The sequence below is a fragment of the Stegostoma tigrinum genome, chromosome 26, assembly GCF_030684315.1.
Source record: "Stegostoma tigrinum isolate sSteTig4 chromosome 26, sSteTig4.hap1, whole genome shotgun sequence".
NCBI lineage: Eukaryota > Metazoa > Chordata > Chondrichthyes > Orectolobiformes > Stegostomatidae > Stegostoma > Stegostoma tigrinum.
This window is the reverse complement of record NC_081379.1, coordinates 43,990,904-44,009,575: the sequence shown is the minus strand read 5'-3', so window position 1 is coordinate 44,009,575 and position 18,672 is coordinate 43,990,904. Positions and strand designations below refer to the sequence as shown.

The 18,672-nt window shown below is 41.4% G+C and overlaps 1 protein-coding gene across 1 annotated transcript in view; it reads right to left on the bottom strand.

Moving 5' to 3' along the window:
* Window positions 1-18,672, bottom strand: part of ppil2 (peptidylprolyl isomerase (cyclophilin)-like 2) — a 339,015-nt gene that overhangs the window by 76,197 nt on the left and 244,146 nt on the right. The window contains exons 15-16 of the mRNA XM_048555946.2: window positions 7,281-7,398; window positions 5,621-5,677 (exon numbers count right to left, since the gene is read on the bottom strand). Coding sequence (XP_048411903.1) covers window positions 5,621-5,677; window positions 7,281-7,398 — 175 coding nt within the window. The remainder of the gene's footprint in view (window positions 1-5,620; window positions 5,678-7,280; window positions 7,399-18,672) is intronic.

Below are 18,672 nucleotides of genomic sequence, written 5' to 3'. Positions count from 1 at the left end.
GGTGCTAAGCCACTAAGGCTCCCCTAAACCGCACTTTTACTTGCAACTCCTCTTGCAATAAAAGAATAATATCCTATTAGCCTAGTGGATTACATGCAGCTCCTGATATGAACCTTTCATGTTGCATGCACCAGAAGAGCTAGATCCCTCTGCAGCTTGGAATTCTGCAGTTTTTGTTCATTTAGGTAATACTCAGCCTGTCATTCTTCCTGCCAAATTTAAAAATCTTTGTTTTCCCAGATTGCTTGATCTCTCTCTCTCTCTCTGCACCCATTCGCATACTTCTTGCATCTTTTTCATAACATATTTTATTATCTGTCTTGGTTTCATTCCTGAATTGAGCTACCATGTCTTTGCTCCCCTCAGCTAAACCATTGATTTGAATTCTAAGAAGCTGAGGCCCCAGAATAGATTTCAGTGGGACTTCACTTGTCTCATCTTGCAAATCAGACAAGGAACAAATTACACACTTTCTGCTTCTGTCAGTCAGTCAATTTTCTATCTGTGCTAATATCTGGCCTGCTACATCGTGAGCTTTTATTTTCCACATTAGCCTTTGATCTGGCACCTTATTAACTACCTTGATAATCCAAGTTCATTTATTAAACAATCTCCTCTTTACCTACAACATGTTACTCTTTCAAAGAACTCCAACAGGATTTCTCTTTCAAGAAACCATGCTGACTCTTCCTGATTACCTCGTATTTTTGTCAGTTATAACCTCTAACGACTCTAACTTCTCCATTACAGACATTAAGCTAACCGGCCAATTTCTTACTTTTTGCCTCCCTCCCTTCTTTCAAAGAAGGGTGAAATTTGCTACTTTCCCATCTGATGGAACCTTTTTCAAATTTAGGGACTTTTGAAATAACAACTTCACTGGCCACCTCTTTTAAGGCCCCAGGATAAAGTCCGTCTGGATCCAGTGATTGTCAGCCAACAGCTCCAAAATTTGCTCACTGCCACTTCCCTAGTGATTCGAACTTTGCTAAGGTCTTCTTTTACTATTACTTCCTGATTTTCATCTATTACTGGAATGCTTTTTGTACCCTCTACAGTGAAGGTAGAAGCAACATACTTGCTCATTTCAATTGCAGCTTCTTTACTTTCTACGATTGACTCCCCATTCTCACTGTATAGATGAAAAACACCCAAGCTACATACTCTTTTCCTTTTTAAATACGTGTCGAAACCCATGCCATTCATCTTCACATTTCTTGCTAGCTTCCTCTTAAACTCTGATTTCCTTTTTAACTTCTCAGTCAACCTCTGACATTCTTTACATTCTGACCAATGATCTGACTTGCATCTTTCACGCAGTTTTATGTTTTCTCCGAAAGTTCCTTGATTAACCATGGATGCTGCGTGATCCCTTAGAATTTTACTTTACAGTATGAATACATTTATTCTGAGTATTCTGAAGTAGTCCTTTAAAAGTCTGCCACTGTGCCTCAATTGATTTACCCCCAAATTAGTATGCCAGCTCAATTCAGTGGCTTAGCTTTTTGCCCACAGGGTTTCCCTTATTTACATTGAAAATACAAGTCAGTGACTCAATCTTCTCTCTTTCAAACTGGATGTAAAATACAATTATATTGAGACTGGTGCTACCAAGCAGTGCCTTTACGCTGAGGTCATTAATCAACCGTGTCGTACTGTGCAATGCCAAATCTAAGATAACTGGCTCTCTGTTAGGTTCCAGAACGTGCTGTTCTAAGAAACTCCCTGCACGGTTCTCTTGAACTGCATGTTAGTTTATAGTGGCTCATGGCCAAGGAAACCCAAGTCTTTTTGTCTATCAGTACATCTCAATCTTTTCCATTTAAGAAATATTTGGATGACTAGGCTGATTCAAGAAAAGGTGCAAACAAATTGAATAATAAAAAAAACGTTTTCACATACTTACTGCATCACCTGGTTTTCATTTGTTTTGTTGACAAAGTCTGTTTACAGGCAAATTGAGACATTCAGGGACCTCCTTGGCTACCTCAAAGCTCTGCTTAATACAGATTTGTAGGCAGGCCTCTGCAAGTTGATGCATTCAGTAAAGAACAGATTGCACTACAGTTTTTTGCAAAAGCTGCTTAGCTCAATGGAATGTTCACAATAATTTTTCTCAATCTTCGTAAAGTACAACAAAAGCCTAAAGCATTGTTTACAGTGAAAGAGAAAAATCAATATTTGTGTGATGAAAGCATGGAATCAAAGAACCACAACAAGTATTGTCCCAGGCGCAATGATTTGAATTGGTAGCAATTCAATGGCTAAACATTTATCCAAACAATGTGATTCATGAATTAACATAGTGTCAAATTATTCAGTCTCAAAACACAGGCAGTCTTCATTGCAACAACTTGAACTGATGTCATAGGATAAATTATATGCAAATGTTAAGTGTGAGAACCGGCTTCCAGACAGCTTGGGTCTAATGCCATAGTTCCTTTTTCTCAATGCCTATCTGATCTATATTTACTAGTTCATTAAGTTGTATACTGAGAACATAGTAATATAGGATCATATATGCCATACAGCACAGACACAGGCAAATCATCGCAACCGGCCATGCCAATCTTCATGTCCTTTCCATCCTATCCTTTTACATCTAAATCTATAAGGGTAGCCATCTATTTTTTGTCCCTCAGGCTTGCCTGGCTTTCCCTTAATGGCAGTATAGAACTCACGTCAACTATTCCTGATGGTAGTAAGCTCCATGTTCTCATCACTCCTTAGGTGAAGAAGTTTTTTCTTTGCTTATGCCTATCTTATATTGATGGTCTCTGGTTATGCTCTTCTCCACAACAGGAAACTCTCTCTGTAACCAATCTAACAAAACATTTCACCATTTTCAAGGTCACTTTCCAGTTTCTTGTTTTCAAAAGAGAGGAGATTTATCTGCTTTCTTGAAATGTACACCCGTGTCTTCCTGGTTTCATTCTTGTCATCTTTTCTACACACTCTCCAATGCATCTATAAAGCTTTTCATTATAAAATACTTAGGGTGTCAGTTAGCTCAGTTGGCTAGATGGCTGCTTTGCAAAGCAGAATAATGCCTATACGGTTAAGGTAAAAATGAAGGTGATTAGAACATAGAACAGTACAGCACAGAACAGGCCCTTCAGCCCACAATGTTGTGCCGACCATTGATCCTCATGGATGCACCCTCAAATTTCTGTGACCATATACATGTCCAGCAGTCTCTTAAATGACCCCAATGACCTTGCTTCCACAACTGCTGCTGGCAACGCATTCCATGCTCTCACAACTCTCTGCGTAAAGAACCTGCCTCTGACATCCCCTCTATACTTTCCACCAACCAGCTTAAAACTATGACCCCTCGTGCTAGCCATTTCTGCCATGGGAAATAGTCTCTGGCTATCAACTCTATCTATGCCTCTCATTATCTTGTATACCTCAATTAGGTCCCCTCTCCTCCTCCTTTTCTCCAATGAAAAAAGTCCAAGCTCAGTCAACCTCTCTTCATAAGATAAGCCCTCCAGTCCAGGCAGCATCCTGGTAAACCTCCTCTGAACCCTCTCCAAAGCATCCACATCTTTCCTATAATAGGGCGCCCAGAACTGGACGCAGTATTCCAAGTGATTGTTCTCAACCTCTTCCATGGCCTGAGATGTGGTGATCATCAGGTTAAACCACCAGCAGTTTTCGTTCTCTAATGAAAGAGCAGCCTATGGTTTGGGAGGACTAAGGCAACTTTGCCTTTGCTCCAAGAATAATCCAATCAAGGTCTGATGCAGGTATAGCATAACTCCTATAATCTTCAGTTACATACTTCTAAAACATAAATCCTCAAGCTTGGTTTGTCTTTTTTATGTGGTGTTGTTAATCTCTGGCGCAACTTTGAATAATTAATGTATTTGTATTACAAGATCCCTTGTTTCTCTGATCTTAACTATGGGTGGAAGCCGGAGCACCCGAAAGAAACCCATGCAGACACAGGAAGAATGGCACCCATTGCTGGAACTGAACCGGGGTTCCTGGTTCTATCAGGCAGCAGTGCTAACCGCTGAGTCACTGTTCTTGCCTAACGTTGGGGAAAGTTTGTGAAAACGGACATCATGGAGAGTGCGATAAAGGCTCACTTGCACTCTTTTGGCTCAAACATCCATTTTGAATAATGTCAGATCATAACAGAGCATGAGGAAGCCTTCAGAATTGAACAAAGGTCTTTGGCTCTTTATTGCTCAATGGTTGGAACCCCATTTTACTTGGACATCTGAAACTAGATTGCATGAAGGTGAAACAACTTTTGCATTGTGAATCCATAAAGTGAATAGTGAAATGCGGCAAATAGCTTCTGAATTTCAGAATCCGATGGGGGCAGAAGCAGTTGTCCTAGATCAAGTGTTGCAGACTGGCACATTCTGAAGTCCAGGGCTACATGCTAAGAGACACACTAAGGCTTTTTGAAAGACCGCTAACTGAGGTCTTTTAGCCAGAGTGCTCCAGTGGGTTGGATATATGCTTGCATATAGTAAATGTCACATATATTACAAATGCTTTGAAGGCACCTAAAAGGGAAACATATTCGAGGCACAAAAGTTGTACTCAATGACACAGAATGCAATATGCAACTTGAAATGGTTTGGAATGTGTTCACAACTCTAGTACTACATTTTTGCAAAAAAATCAGCTGGATGATTCATGCCGTTCCATCAATTTTATGTTCAGTTTCGTTGCTTATCATGTTTAATCCATGTTGAAGTAACTTCTTGTTCTGTAAATGAGTGGATTTTGCATTTCTCCTTGTGAGATGCCAGTGCAAATATTAGTGCTAAGTCAGGACAGGGGAATCCAGGTCTCTGTGTCAATAACAAAAGATAATGCAGGGCCATCAAGAGTGCAAATATATTTTAATTCTTGTCCAGAACAGAGATATTATGCTAGTAAAGCAACAAACATAGGACTAATCATCTGGTGTCATAGCTAACATACAGCTCCCTCTTTGAATGTATTGAGTCTGGGGACTACAATGTGAAAACCTATACTTCTAAACATTCTACTGGGTTCTGTCTAACACTAGCACAGCAGCAACCCTCTTTACCTCTTTCCACAAGCCTCTAGTTTCCAGGCTCAGATTTCACAGTCTTCCAACTCTGGCGCACAAATTATGCCGGAGAAAATTTTTTTCAGCTTTCCAGTTATGCGTTTCAAAACAATTGGGAATCGTTGGCAATTCCTATTTAAGCTTTTAACTTTATACTGCATAATTGTAAGTTAAACTACAAATCTAAGAATTTGAATGCAGTTTGGTGAAGATGGACACTGTATCTTGAGAGGATAATGAGAAATGCCAACTTATTTTCATTTTTTCCTCTATCTTCCTAAAACCAGCTGAAGCTTCTCACACAGAGGACACAGTTCCCCTTGCTGTTCCTTCCTGTGGTAGGAAAGAAACAACAAAAATTGGGGAAAGAAGGAAGGAAACATTTTTGCGGGCACCCGCAAAAGAGAACTACTAAAATCTTCCTTGTCCTCAAAAACTGAGAAATACCCAGCTTGTAAAGATTTACTGATAAGTGCCTACATCCAAAATATTAACCTGTGGTTCTCTTTACAGATGTTGACTGAGACTGACCTGCTGTGTATTTCAAATACCTCTTACCTTCCAAACACTGTGTGCTTCTTGTCCAGGTAGACACATGAGCGGAATGTAATGAAGCTGAGAAGACAAAGGAGTTTTAAAAAAAGGTCTTCAACCACAATCAACATTTTGTAAAAATAAGAACCGAAAGAACTGAGTTCTGAGGAAGGGTCACTGGACCCAAAACGTTAACTCTCATTTTGTAAAAATATCTTGTTCAACTGAGATTGTTGCCGAGCTGGCTTGTTCGTTCAGATGTTCTGTCACCATGCTAGGTGACATCATCAGCGAAGCCTCCGATGAAGCGATGTCATTCTACCCCGCTTGGAATTTATGCTGTCCAGTCCGTTACGGTGAGTCGTGTCATTTCTGGTTTTGATCTAACTGGGTTTGTATAATGGGATCCAATTTTATACGCTTGTTGATTGCATTTTGGGTGGAAAATCATGCCTCTAGGAATTCCCGTGCATATCTATGTTTGGCTTGGGCTGCCATGATTAGGTTACATTCCTAGAGGCATGGCTCTCCACCCTTAACGCAATCAACAAATGCATAGTATTGGACCCTATATACAAACCAATACTGAACAAAACCAGAAATGACACTACTCACCAAAACGAACCAGACAGTATAAATTCCAAGCCGAGTATAACAACACCACTTCACCATAGGCTTTACTAATGATATCACCTAGCATGGTGACGAAATGTTTGAATGACAGCAAGACAACTCAGCAAGCAAGTCAACAACCTCACCCACAACCTGAGCTACAGATCTATGCCAACACTTTGATCTTGTTCAACTTCAAAGGCGCAGTATACGTTTAATCTGAAAATAGACTGAGACTGTTAAAAAAAATTGCAAAATGCTAACTGTGTACACGCACCAGGCAGGAACTAATTAAATTTTTAAAAACATTGTAGCAAAAAAAGGTCCAGGTTTAGAGGTTCTTAAAAAGGAATACTTAACATATATAAGCCAGAAACTACATTTTCTGTAGTTAAAGATGAACAGACTTTACTTTTAACAAAGATTAAAGAAACACTTTTTGGCCATTACATATTGATACTCAAAAACGCTTCCATTTATAATGTTATAAGCTTCAAAACAAAACCCATTATCAGCTGTTTTATACTGTAGACAATTGTTGGAAGAGAAGGAACTGAAAAGTAAGCCTGTTTATTTTGAATGAAGATGTTAAACATTTGGATCTGGTTGTATGAAATTTAATGATGTTATAACAGCTTCCAATTTGATTGTTTTAAGGGAGATGTGGAGTCCAGCAGTGAACTCATTTCTTTTATTACATGTCCCAATATCCATTTAGTGAAACAAGTTTTACTGCTGTGTATTACTCTGTGGTTATCTTTTAAGATTTCTAAATAGTTTATTTTGCAAAGCATTGTGGGCACAGGAAGTGCGCACATGATAAGTGAGAATCAGATTTCCTACAGTCTTATAATAGTTCTTTACTTAATCCCATCTACATAAAAGGCAGAACAGTTCCACTTTAACATGAAATTATAAGTGCAGTGTAGGCTTGCACAATGCATGTATAATCCATCAAGAAATAATATGTGTATATTTCTGATTTTCTAAACTTCTTTCAACAAAATAGTTTGCAATGATCTTGCTGACTTGAAGGACTGGAGTAAATAGAGACTGCTGAACAATTACTTACAACTGCGACTTGTTGGTGTTGGGTCCTGAGTTGGCCATGCTGAGGATGCCTCGCCCTGCATGTGAGAGGTTGTGTTTGAACTCATCCTTGAAAGGTTTTCCCCAGTATGATTCTCCACCTGGAGGCAAAAAGGGAGAAACATATTGGCATAAAGTTTGAATGAAAGTTCATAAATCTGATACATTAATTCTGCTTCTCCCTCCATTGTTACTGCTAGACCTGCTGAGCATTTCTAATATTTTGTTTTTATTTCACATTTTCATCATCTTCCCTTTGATATCACCATGTTTATTACTGGGACTTTCAATAACAAGCAGTACACATTGCACGCAATGAGCAGGGGAAATATCTTTGCAGGTTTTGGGGAATTATTGCAGGGGAAAGTCTCACAATTCTGTACTGTTGCTCTCCCAAACATACAAGTGGAGAGGAATGTCAGAAATGTTCTATAGTGACATATACCATTGTTTCTTTCAAGTAATAATTATAATTAACGTGCGAAGTCAAAGCACAAGAGTAACTACTAATTCTATAATTAATAAGAATATGATGCACTTTTAAATGTACTGTTTTGTTTTAGAATGCGTGGTTGAGAAATACTGGCTTACTGGCTATTGCAGGCACATCAATATAAAAGTTATCCAACAATGCCAAAAAAGAGGTGATGTTTGGCAAAACCTTCCTATTCCAGTGGCTGTTGTAGTGTTCAAATACTAGAGACTGAGATTACACTCAAACAACATACATCAGAATGATTCTGATAGCTAATTTTCATCTGATAAATCATGGGCACCACTTCACCAAACAAATGTTGCTAATTAGCTTTGAGACTGTTCAATCTCCTTCCCAAAATCCACAAACCTGCCTGCCCTGGTCGACCCATCGTCTCAGCCTGCTCCTGCCCCACCGAACTCATCTCCACCTATCTGGACTCCATTTTCTCCCCTTTGGTCCAGGAACTCCCCACCTACGTCCGTGACACCACCCACGCCCTCCACCTCCTCCAGGGCTTCCAATTCCCTGGCCCCCAACACCTCATCTTCACCATGGACATCCAGTCCCTATACACCTGCATTCCGCATGCAGATGGCCTCAAGGCCCTCCGCTTCTTCCTGTCCCGCAGGCCCGACCGGTCCCCCTCCACCGACACCCTCATCCGCCTAGCTGAACTCGTCCTCACCCTCAACAACTTCTCTTTTGACTCCTCCCACTTCCTACAGACTAAGGGGGTGGCCATGGGCACCAGCTATGCCTGCCTCTTTGTAGGTTACGTGGAACAGTCCCTCTTCCGCACCTACGCAGGTCCCAAACCCCACCTCTTCCTCCGGTACATTGATGACTGTATCGGCGCCGCCTCTTGCTCCCCAGAGGAGCTCGAACAGTTCATCTACTTCACCAACACCTTCCACCCCAACCTTCAGTTCACCTGGGCCATCTCCAGCACATCCCTCACCTTCCTGGACCTCTCAGTCTCCATCTCAGGCAACCAGCTTGTAACTGATGTCCATTTCAAGCCCACCGACTCCCACAGCTACCTAGAATACACCTCCTCCCACCCACCCTCCTGCAAAAATTCCATCCCCTATTCCCAATTCCACCGCCTCCGCCGCATCTGCTCCCACGATAAGACATTCCACTCCCGCACATCCCAGATGTCCAAGTTCTTCAAGGACCGCAACTTTCCCCCCAGAGTGATCGAGAACGCCCTTGACCGCGTCTCCCATATTTCCCGCAACACATCCCTCACACCCCGCCCCCGCCACAACCGCCCAAAGAGGATCCCCCTCGTTCTCGCACACCACCCCACCAACCTCCGGATACAACGCATCATCCTCCGACACTTCCGCCATTTACAATCCGACCCCACCACCCAAGACATTTTTCCATCCCCACCCCTGTCTGCTTTCCGGAGAGACCACTCTCTCCGTGACTCCCTTGTTCACTCCACACTGCCCTCCAACCCCACCACACCCGGCACCTTCCCCTGCAACCGCAGGAAATGCTACACTTGCCCCCACACCTCCTCCCTCACCCCTATCCCAGGCCCCAAGATGACATTCCACATTAAGCAGAGGTTCACCTGCACATCTGCCAATGTGGTATACTGTATCCACTGTACCCGGTGTGGCTTCCTCTACATTGGGGAAACCAAGCGGAGGCTTGGACACCGCTTTGCAGAACACCTCCGCTCAGTTCGCAACAAACAACTGCACCTCCCAGTCGCAAACCATTTCCACTCCCCCTCCCATTCTTTAGATGACATGTCCATCATGGGCCTCCTGCACTGCCACAATGATGCCACCCGAAGGTTGCAGGAACAGCAACTCCTATTCCGCCTGGGAACCCTGCAGCCTAATGGTATCAATGTGGACTTCACCAGTTTCAAAATCTCCCCTTCCCCAACTGCATCCCTAAACCAGCCCAGTTCGTCCCCTCCCCCCAATGCACCACACAACCAGCCCAGCTCTTCCCCCCCACTCACTGCATCCCAAAACCAGTCCAACCTGTCTCTGCCTCCCTAACCGGTTCTTCCTCTCACCCATCCCTTCCTCCCACCCCAAGCCGCACCCCCATCTACCTACTAACCTCATCCCACCTCCTTGACCTCTCCGTCTTCCCTGGACTGACCTATCCCCTCCCTACCTCCCCACCTATACTCTCTCCACCTATCTTCTTTTCTCTCCATCTTCGGTCCGCCTCCCCCTCTCTCCCTATTTACTCCAGTTCCCTCTCCCCATCTCCCTCCCTGATGAAGGGTCTAGGCCCGAAACGTCAGCTTTTGTGCTCCTGAGATGCTGCTCGGCCTGCTGTGTTCATCCAGCTTCACACTTTGTTATCTTGGAATTCTCCAGCATCTGCAGTTCCCATTATCTCAGAATTTACAGTCTGTTGGTTGCATTTCACTGCTCACTGAGGCTACAATGGGCCACATAATGTTGAATTTTGCCCACGAATGATGTTAATTCTGCCTGATCTTTTGTAGAATTATTGATAGAGATTAACTACTATAATTAGTCCATAACAATTCAAATGATCTACAAAAATTCAATCCATTAAAAAACATACACATACTATGACTGATTCATCCATGGCTCATTTGAGAAGTCAAAAATTATGTCAAATTAAAAGAAACAGCTCACAGTATTGGAAAGGAACAGTACCAAGTCTGAGGTTTGAGGGTGTTTTGGGAGACAAAGGGACAACGAATGTTGTTAAAAGTGGAAAAGAAGGAAGAGTAAACTAGCCTGGATTTTAAAAAGCAAATTTAAAGAATGTTTAAAAGCAGATAAAGAAAAGAACAGAATAGCTAAAGTAAATGTTGGTCCCTTAGAACTAGAGCTAACAGGAATTATCATGAGGGGTGGGGGAACTACAGATATATGGAACAATGTTATGTGACCAGGTTCACAATGGATGACACCAGTTGTGTACCAGAAATAGAAAGTAACCTAAGAGATGAAAAGAGTGAGGAATTCAAGATAATTAATATGATTGAAAAAAAATGTACTCGATAAACTTATGGAGCCAAAATCCAATAAATCTCTTGGTCCTGCTGCCACACATCTTAGAGTTTTTAAAAGAATAGGGGATACCCTAATTATGATTTTCCAAATTTCCCTAGATTCAGGAAAGGTAACACGAGACAGGATGTTGACAAATGTAACCGTTTTCAGGGCAAGGCAGGAGAGAGAAAACCAGGAACTGTAAGTCAATTAGCTTGGCGTCAATCATTAATAATAAATACTAGCATTTCACCAAAGGCTTATAAAGAGACAGAGAAAAGCACATAATAATTAGAACAAGTCACCAGAAATTGTTTTTTAACAGATTTACTGGAAAGATTCAACAGTCTGTATGGTCTCATCTAGCTCCTATTTCATGTGTTTGTGTGGAATATGCTGCCTGACAATGGTGATTGTCCAGATCAGTTGTGGCAGACTAACTGTGGGGCAAAGATGGGGAAGTGGGAATAACTGAATCACTTTTGCAGAAGTCCAGAACTGACTTAACTGATTGACTAGGCTATTTCTGTGCTGTAGCTGTTCTATGAGTCTACCGCATCTTATACATTTTGCTGAGAGACTACAAATTGCTGTGGAACCACTGTGACAAAGGTGCAAGGATGTCAATAGCTGAGATCTTATGGAAGACAAGCACAATGCTTTGTTTCTGATCTAATTAAAGAAAATACTACAAAGATAATATGCAAAAGATTAGAAAGAAATGGGATAAAATAGAATTAAACAGGCACTGAAAAGGAAGTAAAGAGAAAAGGGTGAATTGAGATGGAATGAAAAGGTAAGAGAAACAGTTAGGATAGGACATTGTTAAGACAGGTGTGTTTGGGAATTGTTGCATTGGCCCCCAAGAAATTAATTTGTAAATGACAAGGTGAATGTTCAAATGCTTTTGAATGGTGAAATGTAGAAGTTGGGATGCCATTTCTCAAAATCAGGAACAATTTAACATGCAGTATTCCCAATGGAACTTAGGAATAACAAGTTTAAAAAAAGACCATGGCCCATTTATTTCACTTTCTGTCATCTTGGTGGTTACATGATATAATGATAATTGAATTGTTGACAAATTGTAGCAATTAATCTACAAAAGACCGATGTGCAAGAAAATCTCAGTGGAGGAAAGCTTTGAGAAATATCATGAAAAGCAGACCTTTCCTCTCAATGCTGCTGCAGTAACTTATGTCAGTTATTTAGATGAGAGAACCATTTGCAATGTATCCCAAAGTATCTAATTTTTGCTAACAGGACACTGTGGTAATCTGTGGTGAGTGTGCAACGTGACTGCAGAGTGGTATATAGAGATTAAGAGTGTGGTCAAGAACATGGCAGATGGAATATAATGCAGGGAAGTGTGAGGTTATCCACTTTAGAACTAAACAAAACGTTTTTTTAGAAACAATTGAGCCTGGGAAAGATCGGTATAGAGAAATGTTTCTGTACAACAAACCACAGAAAGTTAATATTCAGGCACAACAATGTGGACAGTAAATTATATGTTGGTCTATGTTATAAAGGGATTAGAGTTTTAGTTTGGTTGTTCAAGACAAGGCAGAAGTTAAGACATTATACTGCAATTTTATAGACCACATCTAGAATAATGTCTGATTTGGCATCCTTGCCACAGAAAGGATTAATTAGCCTTAAAAGGAATGCAATACTGTTTCCCTAGAATGATACGTGAGATCAGGGAATTGTACTGTAGGAACAGGTCCAGGACTACAGAAGAATGAATGATGATCACATTGACCTGGCTAAAAAGAATGCTTGCCAGAATGATGTTTCCTCTGGCTGGGGATTCTAGAATTAGGACACATTGTCTCAGAATAAGGAACTGGCCATTTAGGATTGGGGTAAGAAGAGATCTGGTCATTCAAAATATTGTAAATCTTTGAAATTCTCCACCATAGAGGGCTATAAGTACATACTCATTGAGTATATTCAAAATAGAGATCAATAGTTTTTTGTTTCTAAGTGAATTTAGGGCTGTGGAAATGGTGTGAGATGGTGAAATTGAAATGAATGATCATCCACAAATCACATTGAAGGGTACAGCAGGCTTGCAAGGCCCAAAGGCCTACTCCAGATTTGATTTCATGTGCTCTCATGTTCTTTCTAACTTCACATCACATCTCAAAATACACATTTATTATATCACAGAATAAGATTTTCTAGAAGTTCATTTGATTGAGCGATCTTCTGAGTGTCAAAACAGTTTAGATATTGAAAAGTATCACCTTCCAGCATTAACAAATAACAACATTGGCAAGACATTATCAAAACAAATAAAAAAAATTAACAAGAGGTCTTGCAAGAATTTTGGAGTGAGACCACACAGCTCCAATGGACTCTAAAACCATGCATTAATAGGATCTGAGATGACATGAATTTCTAGCTTTAAAAGCCATTATGCAAATTCAACAATTTTCTAAGAACCTGGATGTTCAATGGGGAGGCTCAGAGCAAGCTGATGTGATTACCAGGTTTGGTAAGACTAACAGCGCAGCAGCGCAAATTGTCCAGTGATTTTCCTGGAAATTCCTGTATTTTCAAAAGGAGCCTTGTTAATGCATCCCATAAATTATGCTATCTTCTCAGATGTGAAATTTGCCAAAGAAATACACACAGATTAATATTTTCAAGTCTGCAGCAATTACAAATGCAGTTAATTACAAAAATACTAACAGCATGTATAACCACATGAATTATTCCAATCACTGAGGAATTAATTGGATATAAATAGTGTGCTCATCACCAACTTCTTCTCAGCTTTCATTCGGGTCAAGGCTAAAAGTAAACTTTGATGTTCACTGTTGGTAACTATCCTGTACCGTTTCTAAAACTATGCCCGAGAGAGGCTAGTATAGATGTAGATAGTTGCCATCACTGAAGATAGGTGCTCAGAGCTTGTGAGAAAGTAGGCATTGGTCTGTATATGAGCTGATGTGATTTTTATTCATGTTTATTAATAGTGTACTTTACAGCATACTGAAAATAAATTGGACGATGCACTTTTCTATAACAATAGTGGCATGAAATAATAAGATACAAGTGCACAATACAGAAGTGTATAAATCCTCATGGGTTGGTTGTGGTGAATATGAAATGACACAAAAATTTATAGAATGTGTTTTTTTTAAAGCAGGGGACACAAATGAACATTTTCAGATATGAAACAAAACTTTAACAGATTAGTTCTTTGGTAATTTGAGTCCAAAGGAAAAGCATGGCAATCTTGAACTCATTACATTTCAGCATTCTTGGCAATTTTCCTACAGAAAGTATTTGAGATTTGCAATATTTAGTGCTGACTTTTTTATTCTCAAAAGATTTGTTTTTAAAAGACATTCAGATAGAGGATAAATAATATGCGAAACAGAAGTTGCTCCTCCCCAGAGACTAAGCATGTTAGGTTGACAGGATGGTTGGAGAAACACTCCTCAATCATAATGCTAGATAATGCCCGAATAGCTCAGTCTGTACAGCATCTGACTTTTTTTAGACAATGTTTTGAAACTAGTCTGCTTGGGAAGGGAAAATGAAGAAGAGAGGCAATGTTATCGTAAGTTAGTCTATGACTGAGGAAAAGGAAACTGCAGTTTACAAAAGTCAAGAGACTTCAGAGGGAGGAGGCTCTGTTTTGGAACATTTGATAGAATACAGAAGATTGACAGAAATGAGCAGCAGCACATGTTACTCATTTTCATATGATGATCACCTATATTGATTGAAGTAGGTGAATCTGATTCTACCCATCTTCCTGTACACCTGCGTTACTGTTGAATTACACAGCTCAATGATCCGACCTAGACCATGCCTCATCCAATTACATCAGATCACCCTTCTGGTCTGTTTACTTGGTTAGTGCTCTTCTGGGCTCTCCCTGCTTCTCTCTTTCAAGAAACTAATAAACTACTCTCCTACATGCTTTTCCATTGTCATGGTATAGAAACCTCTCTAAAAAATTCTTAATCTGATTTAATATTAACATAAGCAGTCGACTTCTTACTCCCTTCATTCTTTCTTTACAATCTTTGGACATCTCAAACTCAGATTTTGGATTATGACAACTTCTGAACTTAATCTCTCCTTTTTCACCTTTGCTATGGTTCTTTGCTTTGGGTCTCTGCCCCACGTTTTGGTTTCCCAATTTAAAAAATGTCATTTTGGAAAGCAAGCTATTTCAATAGTAAACAAAGGAATGATTAAAATCGACTAGCAAGCCAATCATGGTGAAGTAGATAAAATGGAGGACATGTAAAGACGAAGAGAAATAAAAAAAATTAAACGCAAGGAAGTTAATGTAACCGCAGACCTGAAGTTCCATGTGTAAAACCATAGATCTAATAGCGGGTTTTAAAGATTGTGGTAAATAACAGTAATATTATGAAAATGAAGTTTAGGGACTGCCAATCTGTTAGCAAATGTCATGGCTGTGCTATTTTGAATCATTCTAATATGACTTATGCACTACTCTGGCTTTGTTTCAAGGATTCCAATTTGATAGGAGTGCATCAGGACAAACACCCATTAATTGAGATCATACCTAGACTAACAAGGGAAATGTTACTCCAGACGATAGTCAGGACCAACAAACATCAAACTGCCCATTACTTTGTATAATCAAGCTTGTCAGAGCAACTGAAATCAGAAATAAAGAAAGATAAAGAAAAATCATACTGACATTTCTGTTCTGGTCTAGTGAAACTCAATACAAACTTTAGGAACAGCACCTCATCTTTCAATTAGGAACTTTACAGCCTTTCAGGGTCATCATCAAGTTCAGGTCATAAACTCGAGTCCAGTTGATTTGGTTTTCTCTTTCAGTCAGGAGCACATTTGTGTTATTTCTTCTCCAGCCCAATCTCCATTCCTTCTGGCCCTGGGGGACTACCTTCTCTGTCATTCAGTGTCTCCTGTCACTGGGCCCAAAATATTAACTCTGTTTTTAACTTCACAGATGCTGCCAGGCCTGCTGAGCTTTTCCAACAATTTCTGTTTGGTCTCCTGTCTTCTACCTTGTGACAGACCTTGTTTTTGTTCCAACCATCGCCTGGTCAAAACTTATTAGATCGCTAACCTTTGCTAGATCTGATGAGAAATCACAGGTCTGAAGGGTCTAAGCCCGAAACGTCAGCCTTCCTGCTCTTCTGTTGCTGCTTGGCCTGTTGTGTTCATCCAGCTCTACACCTTGTTATCTCTGGCCTGAGAAGTTAACTTTGTTTCCTTCTATATTGAAGTTCTGCCTAACCTGCGGAAATTTCTCCTAAATTTTCTGTTTTTAACAGTGCACACAGTGGCTTTGATCATATTTGCATCCATGTGAATGTTGCTACATGAAAAAAAATTTACACGCGATAATGAGACTCACTAATGTAGCTATATGTGCCTGGATAGAAGCAAACTTACCTCTCATTCTCTCAGGTATTTAAAAAGATAGATTCCAGAAAGAATAGCTGAATTTTCTTTTGCATAAAGGATACGAGAATGATTCGAATTGTGTCTTTAAAAAGTGCAATTATTTTCTTTAGTCATAGGACACAGATGTTGCTGGCTGAGCCAGCATTTATTGCCCATCTCTATTTGACCTTGAGAAGATAGGTTAGGGTGAGGGTTAAGGTGGCAATGTTCTACCTTCTTGAACTGCTTTAGTCTATTTGCTGTAGGCAGATGCACAATTTTATTCAGCAGAGAGTTCCTGGATTTTGACCTAGAGACACTGAAGGAATGGTGAAAAATTTCCACATTGGCTTGGTGAGCAGCATGTAGAGTAACTTGGAGATGGTGATGCCCCATGTATCTGCTGCCCTTGTTTTTCTAGATGGAAGTGTTTGAGAGTTTGGAAGGAGTTGCCTAAGGATCTTTGGTGTATTTCTGAAGCGCATCTTGTAGAGTGCAAATGTGGATGTTTGTCCACTTTTGAGGATATGACATCAATCAAGCAGATTGCTTTGTCCCGGATGGTATCAAACTTCTTCAGTGTTTTTGGAGCTGCACCTATCCAAGCAAGTGGGGAGTATTTCGTTATAGTCCTGATTTGTGCCTTGTAGATGGTGGGCAGGTTCTGGGGAGTCAGGTAGCTAGTTAATCACTGCAGTATTCCGAGCCTCCAATGTGCTCTTGTAGCTGCGACATTTATACAGCTAGTCCAGTACAATTTCTGGTCAATAGCAACCCCAGGATGTTGATAGTGGGGGATTCAGTGATGGTAATGCCCTTCTATGTCAAAGGATGATGGTTTGACTATCTCCAGTAAGAGACAATCTTTGTCTGGCACTATGGAGCATTCATGCTATTCACCACTTGTCAGTCCAAGCCTGCAAATTGTCCAGGGTGACCTGCATTCGGACATGGATTTCTTCAGTACCTGAGGAATTGTGAATGCTGCTGAACATTGTGCAATCATCGGCAAATATACCCCCTTCTGACCTTGTGATGGAGGGAAGGTCATTGATGAAGCAGCTGAAGATGGTTGGGTCTACGACACCACACTGCGGACTTCCTGCAGAGGCGGCCTGGAGCTGAGATGATTGACCACCAACAACCACAACCATCTTTCTATGTGCCGGGCAAGACTTCAACCAGTGAAGAATTTGCCCCATGATTCTCATTGATTTTGGTTGTGCCAGGGCATTAGCAACTATAGTAGCAGCAGTGTGTACCGTCTACAAATGCTCTGCAGAAATACACCAAAGATTCTGAGGCAGCACCTTACAAACCCACAAACACTCCCATCTAGAAGGACAAGGGCAGCAGATAAATTGGAACACTTGCACGGCCCCTCTAAACCACTCACCATCCTGACAGGGCCAGAAATCACATGACACCAGGCTACAATCCAACAGGTTTATCTGAAAATACAAGTTTTTGGAGCCTCAGTCTTTCTTCAGGTGTTAGTGAAAGAGGTACTTATCAGACACAGAATTTATAAGTAAAAGATCAAAGGTCCACACCATTGATGAGGATGTACTAAACAAACCGAAGATGCTCTTAAATCTTCAATCAGTTAGTCACACACACACTCACCCCGCCACACAGACTCTCTCTCCCCACACAGTCACACACACACACACACACACACACGCTCACCATCCACACTCACTGACACACACGTGCTCTCTCCCCCCACACTGACCCACTGACTCACACACTCTCACTGCCCCACCCCACACACACACACACACACACACGCTCACCATCCACACTCACTGACACACACGTGCTCTCTCCCCCAACACTGACCCACTGACTCACACACTCTCACTGCCCCACCCCACACACACAGACACACACACACACACACACACGCTCACCACCCACACTCACTAGCACACACTCTCTCCCCCCCACACTGACCCACTGACACACACACACACACACACACACACACTCTCCCCCCACACTCATTCACTGACACACACGCTCTCTCCCCCCACGCTCACTCACTAACAGACACGCGCCCTCCGCCCACACTCACTTACTGACTCACACGCTCTCACTCCCCCACACTCTAACACACACACTCTCTCTGCCCTCACTCTCTCACACACACACACACACACACACACACTCACTCACTCTCCCCCCTCACACAGACACACACTCTCCCGCCCCAACACACACACTCTCCACCTTCTCACACGCACACACTCTCCCTGCCCTCACTCTCTCACACGCACACACTCTGCCCTCACTCTCTCACACGCACACACACTCTACCCCCCCTCTCTCACACACACCCACTCTACACCCCCTCTCTCACACACACTCTACACCCCCTCACACACACACACACTCTACTCCCCCTCACACACACACACTCTACCCCCCTCTCTCTCACACACACACTCTACCCCCCCTCACACACACACACT